The 10,009-nt window shown below is 31.1% G+C and overlaps 1 protein-coding gene and 1 non-coding gene across 2 annotated transcripts; both read right to left on the minus strand.

Annotated features, from left to right (window-relative positions):
- Window positions 1-1,078: 1,078 nt before the first annotated feature.
- Window positions 1,079-1,158, minus strand: TRNAL-UAG. Its single transcript has one exon. It is a non-coding gene; the product is annotated as a tRNA-Leu (tRNA).
- A 3,057-nt stretch (window positions 1,159-4,215) lies between these two features.
- LOC125187796 lies at window positions 4,216-5,470 on the minus strand. Its single transcript, XM_048084433.1, has 3 exons — window positions 5,310-5,470; window positions 4,836-5,165; window positions 4,216-4,599 (listed from the first exon to the last, which is right to left on the minus strand). Exons 1-3 carry the CDS (start codon window positions 5,377-5,379, stop codon window positions 4,442-4,444), a joined length of 558 nt encoding a protein of 185 aa, XP_047940390.1. The 5' UTR covers window positions 5,380-5,470; the 3' UTR covers window positions 4,216-4,441.
- Between the last annotated feature and the right edge of the window lie 4,539 nt (window positions 5,471-10,009).

The following is a 10,009-nucleotide window of genomic DNA, read 5'->3' on the forward strand; positions in this document are numbered from 1 at the left end:
CGGGATACTCTTTTATATTCCCTCCATACTTTTTTTTGAGATTTCCTATCATAAGTGAGTCATATTTTCATTTTAAGCAAAAAGTTCTCTCTCTTAATTTATTTGTTAATCTATTTTTTTTACTTCTCTATTTTTTCCTCTCTCATACTTTAATTTTTTAAATATATTAATTTTTACAGCTTGTGCCAAAAGAAGTGGATAGCTTATGGCGTGACGGAGGGAATACTATTTACAGATTTTTTAACCAATTTCACTCTTTTTTTGCCCGTATTTTGAATCTCTCATCTCACTTTATACTAGTATCAGATTTCTCTTCTCTATTTTCTCCATTTTATACTCTAATGCATCCATTATTTATTTGGATTCCTTTTGTCTTTATCAAAAATATATCAACAAAATAAGTCTTATTTAAATATCTTATTGTACGTAGATAATCGTAGAATGCGACATTAAATATATATTCCGATTAAATAATAAAGTAAATTTTATTTGTATATCAATAAAATCTATTAATGTGTAATATCTATACAATCACACCAGCAATAAACACATGCATATAATCGTGTCAAATTATCAGCAGAAAATAGTCATTTTTATTAATATTTTATTTAGTATAACCATGCACCATAAAACAATGTCAATAATATTACCCCTTCGTCTCCTAAGAACATAGAACTATTTTCAGTTTGTCCCTTAAAATTATACACTTTTTTATTTAAGAATTTTTTTTCTTTTTAAATAGGATGAGATAGTCTACACTAACAATATTTCAAATCACTATTTCTTTTATATTTCTCTTTTATTTTACAATTATGTATTAAAACTTAAGCTCCTTCAAAAATTAATTTTAAAGAGATGAATGAAACTAAAAATATCAATAAAATGACAATGAATATGTAAATACACACAAGCATATCAACATAATATACTTAAACGCGTTAATATCAATTGACCATTAAGAAAAATCAAAGCATATAAGAATTCAAGGTAACACTAATTATAATGTCAAAAAAATGAAAAATACAACTAGTGTTGACTATATTCCATGTTAAAAAAAATGAAAAATACAACTAGATGTTGACAGCTGTGGGATTTGAACCCACGCCCTTTCGGACCAGAGCCTAAATCTGGCGCCTTAGACCACTCGGCCAAACTGTCCTTGTTATTTGTTTAACCGTATGTCTTAATAAATCAATAATAGTCTATTTTAGACTAATTAATATTGTAATCTACTGGTTTAGAATATTTTAGACTATTTAAGGTGTTCGATTTGCAAGATTATATCCCGAGATTAAATTAGTAGTGTGTGTGGTTCATGAGATTTAATCTCACAAGGCCACAACTCAATCTTAAATGAATAATCATGATATAATTAGTCATAACTAACCCCCTATGACTAAAATAATTTCATAACTCAATCCTAGATTATATCTTGATAATATTTTATCTAGGAAACCGAACACTACCTTAATATTTATCTACTGGTTGTCAATAATCATGTTCAGTGGTTTGTGGATTTTTGAAATAAGATCAGTTCACAAAATTTAAGATTGATTTTGGTTAAGATATTTAAATTATCTTTGTAAAATAAAAACATAGTAAAAATATGGTGGATCACCTGTTTATGTGATCACCAAACACAAATGGTGGGGATAGCCATTCTCCAACTGGCCAAACACACTTGAAAAAGTAACAATATGAAGAACATATCTTTCAGCCATGTGTCTATGAAATAAGTACTTAATAACTTATATTAGAACTTCATTTATTAACATAGCATGTGTAATAATGACAACTAGTACCAACCAACCTATAGATCTAATCTCTACGAAACTTCATCTTGATATAAATTTATAAGTTTTGGGTTTAGAGTCTACAGCCACTCAGTTTATATAATTACCGAATTCATTACAATAATTTTGAATTAACTAAAATTCGAAATCATCAACTCCAAGAATAATTCAACTATAAACTAATTAAATTTTATTTCACATTAAGAGTAACAATTAACAAACACATTATTTTTATTGATTTAATCTTTTAATTTCAACCTGGAGTAAAAAACTGTGACAAAACCCAAGTTCCAGATCATTTATTAAAAAATTAGTTGCTTGGATGATAGTGAAGAACTGCATGGCGAAATTTATTTAACAAATAGCACTAGTTTTTAGATGAGTCAGTGTCCGGGATAAGAAAAGGCAATAAAACTCAAAAGGCAAAATATAAAAATCCGACGCTTGGCATTGCCTAAGGGTAAAATATTGGCTCTTTCACAATCAAAATCGAAGATTTAATCTATTTATTTTTTTAATTGAAAAATTTGCTGTGAAAGTCTGGAATATCCACGAGGAATCCGTTTAATCATTTAGTATAATTGCAGCCTTTAAAAATAGTATGTCGTGTCGGCGTTTGATTTTTCAAATGGCTCATCTATATCAATACTAGTAATATCTATGGGGAGAAAAGAGTTAAATTTTGTGTTAAGTCTACAATTTAGAGGCCATTATTCTTCGCAACAAATTCAATTAATACACGCCACAAATCTCATCATATAATATGCTGAGTAGCTGACTTTTATTCTAATCGACATTTATGGAATACTATATAATTAGTAAATAATTAATTACTAGGAGTATATGTTTGTACTTTCAAGTTAATTTATTTTTTAATCCAAATATATATTCGATGTATTATATTGTAATTTCAATAATGTTTGAATTAAATTAAAATTATAGCCGTTGATATCAGTGTAAATAAGAAGATACTTATATTCGTGTCATCTTATAAAAAAATGAATTTTTTGTTTTGTGATACCCAAAAATGCTATCCCAATAAACATGGCAACCATGACTTTGAAAGTAGTTTATTGGGTTGGGCTTTGGCACATCACTCTTGACGCATTTTCATTGCAGCTAAATTAGTTCAACATAATATTCTCGAGCATCACTTTGGGTTGGGCCACACTTAGACGCTTTTTCATTAAATAATGTTAAATTGCAGAAATATTATTTGATGGATACTCTATCAACATATATTTTTCATCAACATAAAATTATTGGTCTTTATTTTGGGCCGAATGATACAAAATGTACTTTTTTCTATCCAGGGTCCCCTGTTTAATACTCCTCCGTCCCATAAAGATAGTCCTACTTTGATTCGACACGAATTTTAAAAAATGTAATGAAAAGTGAGTTGAAAAAGTTAGTGTGATGTGAGTCTAACTTTTAAAGTATTAGTTTTATAATAAAATGTGAGTATGAATGAGTTAGTGGAATATGAGGTCCACTACGAAACATGGTAAAAGTAAAATGCGACAAACTTTGTGGGACGGACGGAAATGGAAAAATAGGACAATCATTGTGGGACGGAGGGAGTAACTTTTTATTTTATTCCATTTTTTATATGCAGATCTCATATTTCACTAATTTTTTGTATTCACAGTCCATTACAAAACTAATATTCCTTCCATCCCATTAGAAGGGATGGATTTCTTTTGGACCCGGGAATTAAGACTATTATATATATTGAGTTAGAGTGGAGAGTAAAGTATCAGAGATGAAAAAATAAGAAAGAATAAAGTAAGAGATGATTGAGGTTTGTTTTTAGATTAAAAAAAAAAAGAAAATTGATCACTTGTGGTGGGACAAAAGGAGTATTAAAATAGAGTCCCACACTCCACTTACTCTCTCTATTTACTTTTCATTACAAAGTCAAACAATTTCTTAAAATTCATAAGGAGTCGAAAGGGTTTTTTAAATAATGGGCGGATGGAATAGTACATAATTAAATAAAATTCCTGATGTTGACGTGTAAAACAGTATGTTGAAAATTGCAAGTACTATAACAATGTAGATGCACAATCCACATTATGTAGGCATAACTTGTTCAGTTTTAAACAATAATTTATTCTAATACGGAGTACATTAAATTTGTACAGTATTTGTCGTCTGAAGTGGAAGAGAAATTTATTGTAACCATAAATACATGTTTTTTTCCTGCACTCCAAATTAAACCCCAGCGATGCGATCTAATTTATAAATGCTGCGACTAATCAATAAGTTCTGATCTCGTTCATTCCACTAAAGTGAAAATGATTAATTGAAGGACATATTTTCTTACTTGTGCTATAATTATTGTCAAAGTACACCGTCAATGAATCACCTAACCACCCACATCCGTATGATTTAATTTGACAAAACTAAATTTTCCAACATATTGAACTGAAAAAGCTGTAAAGGTGATATTTTATTCATGTATGATATAGATTTGATAGTATGTAATTCAAATACAATAGACGAAATAAAACACACACTACACTAGTATAATAATTCAATATAACATGTGTAGTATAGTATAATTAAGTATTACAAATATGGCATGGTATATCCTTATTTCTCTTCCTATCTCGTATAACATTTGGGAAGAAATTTATCCCAATTATTTAAGCAGTAGGAGCCTGTGCTGGTTCGCCGAAAAAGCTAACGTAGTTGTTAGAGGGTCCTTCAGCTGCCGGAGTCGCATATCCCGAGCTTCTTATTTCCGCCATTTGTCGCCTCGCGTTCGCTCCTCGCGCTTCACAAAATTTCGGCAGATACACTCCTGCCATTATTAAATAATCGCTAAGTTCAGGTCATAGACTAGCACTTCAACATACTAATAATACTATTTGCGTTGGAAAATTTTAAAATACGATAACTAAAAAAAAAAAAAAAAAATTGTCCCCTGCATTGAGGACACAATTGTACACAATTGTCTTTTGTTTTTATTAGTTGCTTTAGTTTGCATCCCTTAATTTCAGTTGGGACACGTTTTTAAAGGAGATGAAAAATACTTGCCTTCTCCTGCGGCGAGATTGAAGTAAAGATCGACAATGTTGGGGCAGTTGGCGTAGCAGCGGTTGGAGCAGAGCTGATTGGCGAAGCGCGGCTCGAGGAGAGAGTCGGACGAGATGCCGAGCGCGCTTCGGTCGAGGCCGCACGCTTGGATGCATTCGTCGCTCTCGATAAAATTCTTCAGTTTGTCCGCATAGATCTCGGACGCCGTGCACGCGTACGTCTCCGCGCCGCCCCTCTGCACGTGCTTCTCCAGCACGCACCGCTTCCCCGTCGACGACACTGCGTACGCGCACGAATCCTTCTCCAAATTCTCGCACTCGATAATATTTCCTACGTAACTAGTGTTTATTAATATCTACATTGTTTATAATCACACTACATATATATATATATACAAATTAAAACAATGTGCGGAGAAAATAAAATAAAAAAAGAAAAGAAAAGAGTGTTTATATTATAGTATTGATTACTAACCGAAAGCAGCTTGGAAGACGAGAGCTAGAGTGAGGAGAAGAGCAAAAGTAGATGCATTTTGTGATGCCATTTTATGCCTTTAAATTTGGTGAATTTAAAGACAAGTATTGGTGTGGGGATATTTGGTTGCAGGAAATGGAATATATTTATAGGGAGTGATCGATGCATGGAATTTATTATGATAACGTGAATAGTAAGTGAATAGTACTAGTATTATTAAGTCATATAAGTGTAAATGTGTGAAAGCTACAAAAACCAACTTTCACAAAAGTTTGGTATAAGTTGGAAGTGAATGACTTGGTCTCTATCTACTCTCTAGGGGGGTTGATTTAGATGGTTAGGAGTGACCTGTCGACGGCTAATTGAATTTGAGGCGAAACCTTCCTTTGAGTCAATTCTACACCATTAATTAAGGCGTGGTTTTTGGGGTGGAAAAATACATCAATGACCATTGTTTCTTTAGCTTAAATAATCGCTCTCATTAATTATCTCATATTTGATCGATGCATGTTTAAAAAAATTGTTTGATTTTATTAAGAAAAATTTGATAAAAGGTTAGTAGTATATAAACCTAATTTTATATACTGTGATAACTATGAGCAGAAAAAATTTAGTGAGATGATATAATTAATGAGAATTGTACAGAATTAGTAAAATCAAGGCAATTAATTCAGATGATATGGAGTATTAAACATTAATTATGGCGAACACACGCTAATCGCTTTGGTCAATACTCTACCGTTATTAAATGACGGGTCACTTGGTTAGTCAGAAAGAATATTAAATGAGGAGTATTTTTTTGTTCTTTTATTATATTTCTCTTTCTTACATTTCTTTGTGGAAGAGTACGTATTTTCGTTCTAAATTCCATTTCTGCGCGCTTCACAATTCTTACATGTGCCGTGGTTTAATTCTCATTCCATCCAATTCCAAATATATTTTGGCTTGTTTCATTATTTCCATGTTATTGAGAGTTTTCTTCCCTTTTAATTGGATAAATTGACTTGTTATATAAGTATACCACACAGTGTTTTTATAAAAAAAAAAAACAGTTAGAAATGCATGTTTAATCAAAAAAATTTATAATTATGATTATGATTTCAATTATGGTTTTTCATCTTTCAATGACGTGTAAATTCAAAATTATAATTAATACAATTTTCAAAGTTTAATAAAAACTTCACGTTTTAGATTTAATTAAATTATACTCTTTCTCTCTCATAATAGATGACACACTTGGATAATAGCACATAACACGAGAGTTTAGGAGATGATATTTTGTGTGTTGAGTGAAGAGAGAAAACAGTGTATCTTTATTAAAGTAAAGATCAATTTTGATCCTAAACATATGACCAAAACACAAATTTTATCCAAAACATTCACTTTTTGAAAAACAAATCCATAACAAATGAAATTCTTGTCGGAGTGGTCCTTATTTTACGGTTCCATCAAAAACTAACGGTCATGCCACTGTGCAATTAGCGCTGACCGTTAGTTTTTTGATGGAACCGTCTTAAAAAGGACTACTTCGACTACATTTTTATTTGTTATGGACTCGTTTTTTAAAAAGTGAATATTTTAGACCAAATTCGTATTTTGGTTATATTTTTAGAGCATCCATATCTATGCTCTTTCGCAAGAGTATGGATGTGGGCCCAGACCCACATTCATTCATTTTTTACTCTCTACTCTTCCCCAAAAGCATGCTTAAGAGTCCCATCATTCTATTATTCAATTTAAATACTTTAATTACAAAAAAAAAATTCCACAATATTAAAATGCATTAAAAATACCCAAAATACTATTACAAATTACTACAAAATTAAAAATTATATAATTAAAATTCTATAAATTAAAAATTACATAATTAAATTCATAATAATAAAAAAATTGAAGTATGAATGAGAGATAATTTGATGTAAAGAATGGATGGTGAATGTTGGTATTTATAGATGATTTTGGAATAATTTTTTTTAAAAAAAAAAATCAAAAAAGTTGAAAAAATTGGTAAAAAACGACTATATTTTTGGGAATCTGAAAATATGTATATATATTTTTTTCCGAATTATTTTTGATTTTTTATGAATTTTAAAAAAATATTACAAAACAAAAACGAGCCAATCAGGAGGCGCCACGTAGGGGGTGCTCTTCGGCACGACGGTGCTCTTGCTATCGAGCAGGCTGTCACACCCCAATCTCCCTAACATATATAAAAAAAATCAAAACCAAGATTTTAAATAATTAGTCCACTCATTAAATGCGAAACCCTCCCGAATAAGATAAGTTCAAAAATCAACATTTTTCATGTACATATTTCAAAACATTATGAATGGTGGGGTCCCCTTGCCACTCTATACATTATACATTCATTTACACGTACAACAATGAGGAGGAGAAGATTTCCAAAATGCGTCAGCCGCCGACCCTGATAATACGTGGAGTTTGCATAACTCACACTAACCAAACCATTATTGATATCCAATTCTGGAAAATAGTGGTGTGTTATATGAGCCACAACTTAATATATATATACTTCACTTTTGATTTCACCTTCCAAATATCAAACATATTCTTTAGCCAACACATATAATTAGAAGCAATAATATCATAAATAATTTCATATCCATATGCGTATGCCTCTATGTTCAATTTTATTATTCTATGACGAATTAAGCCTGTTATCTGCCTGGGATTTTCAATATGCCAATATGATTTGACCCGAAGGTCCCAATATGATTTGACCCGTAGGTCCCACAGTGATTGACACAAAGCTCCCAATATGATTGACCCAAAGTTCCCAATATGTCCATTATGAATTCAGATCCAGGGCAAGACCGTCACATATCCTCTTTAATCATATGATTCATGTACTTTCAATACCATGTGTAAAACATATCAACTATATATCCATATTATACTCTATGAAATAATTCCAATACAGTATATAAATATATCCTTTGCACTAATCATATCTTCATATCATATTTCACCATCTAATCCAATTAAATATGAAATATATATAATTAGAAGCAATAACATCATAAATAATTTCATATCCATATGCATATGTCTCTCTGTTTAATTTTGTTATTCTATGATGGATCAAGCATATTATCTAAGATTTTCGATATGTCAATATGATTTGACCCGAAGGTCCCACTATGATTTGACCCGTAGGTTCCAATATGATTTGACTCATAGGTCCCATAGTGATTGACTTGAAGGTCCGAGTATGATTGACCCGAAGGTCCCAATATGTCCATTATGATTTCAGATTCAGGGCAAGACCATCACAGATCCCCTTTAATCATGTTATTCATGTATTATCAATACCATGCGTAAAACATATCAACTATATCCATATTATACTCAATCAAATAATTTCAATACAGTTTATAAATATATCATTTGCACCAATCACATCTTCACATCATATTTCACCATCTAATCCAAATATTTAATCTAATTAAATATGAAACATATTCTTTAGCCAACACATATAATTAGAAGAAATAATATCTTAAATAATTTCATATCCATATGCATATGCCTCTCTATTTAATTTTGTTATTCTATGACGGATCAAGCATATTATCTGACCTGGATTTTCAATATGCCAATATGATTTGAACCGGAGGTTCCATTATGATTTGACCCGTAGGTCCTAATATGATTTGACTCGTAGGTCCCACTGTGATTGACCCGAAGGTCCCAATATGATTGACCCGAAGGTCCTAATATGTCCATTATGATTTTAAATTCAGGGTAAGACCATCACAAATCCTCTTTAATCATATGATTCATATACTTTCAACACTATGTGTAAAACATATCAACTATATATCCATATTATACTCTATCAAATAATTCTAATACAATATATAAATATATCCTTTGCACCAATCATATCTCCATATCATATTCCACCATCTAATCCAAATATTTAATCTAATTAAATATCAAGCATATTCTTTAGTCAACACATACAATTGGAAGCAATAATATCATAAATAATTTTATATCCATATGCATATGTCTCTCTATTCAATTTTGTTATTCTATGACGGATCAAGCCTGTTATCTGCCCCAGATTTTCAATATGCCAATATGATTTGACCCGAAGGTCCCACTATGATTTGACCCGAAGGTCCCATTGTGATTTGAACCGAAGGTCCCACTATGATTTGACTCGTAGATCCCAATATGATTTGACCTGTAGGTCCCACCGTGATTGACCCGAAGGTCTCAATATGTCCATTATGATTTCAGATCCAGAGCAAGACTGTCACAGTACCTATTTAATCATATGATTTATGTACTTTCAACACCATGTGTAAAACATATCAACTATATATCCATACTATACTCTATCAAATAATTCCAATATAGTATATAAATGTAGGGGTGCGTTAAAATGACAACACCTCTTAAAGTAACACAATACCACCATTCCTAGCGAATCATTTGTACAGGTGGACAAATAATCAGCTGCCAAGTGGCAATCATAAAAAATGTTCAAGGGTAAATTTTCTCGGCCAGCAATATCCAATACACTGGACAACAATATCCAATACACTAGACAACAATTTACAACAATTTTTTCTCGGCCAGCAATATCCAATACGCTAAACAATAATCTATAGATTGTTGTGTAGCGTTTATACTATTGTTGTGTAGCGTTTATAATATTGCTGGATACA

Source organism: Salvia hispanica, chromosome 5 (assembly GCF_023119035.1).
Source record: "Salvia hispanica cultivar TCC Black 2014 chromosome 5, UniMelb_Shisp_WGS_1.0, whole genome shotgun sequence".
Classification (NCBI taxonomy): domain Eukaryota; kingdom Viridiplantae; phylum Streptophyta; class Magnoliopsida; order Lamiales; family Lamiaceae; genus Salvia; species Salvia hispanica.

What these genes read in the sequence shown, in the direction of transcription:
- LOC125187796 (XM_048084433.1), bottom strand. Translation starts at nt 5,379, where the DNA reads ATGGCATCACAAAATGCATCTACTTTTGCTCTTCTCCTCACTCTAGCT. An exon ending in CGTCTTCCAAGCTGCTTTCG is followed by an intron (nt 5,166 to 5,309) that starts GTTAGTAATCAA and finishes CTAGTTACGTAG; the next exon opens with GAAATATTATCGAGTGCGAG. An exon ending in CAATCTCGCCGCAGGAGAAG is followed by an intron (nt 4,600 to 4,835) that starts GCAAGTATTTTT and finishes TAATAATGGCAG; the next exon opens with GAGTGTATCTGCCGAAATTT.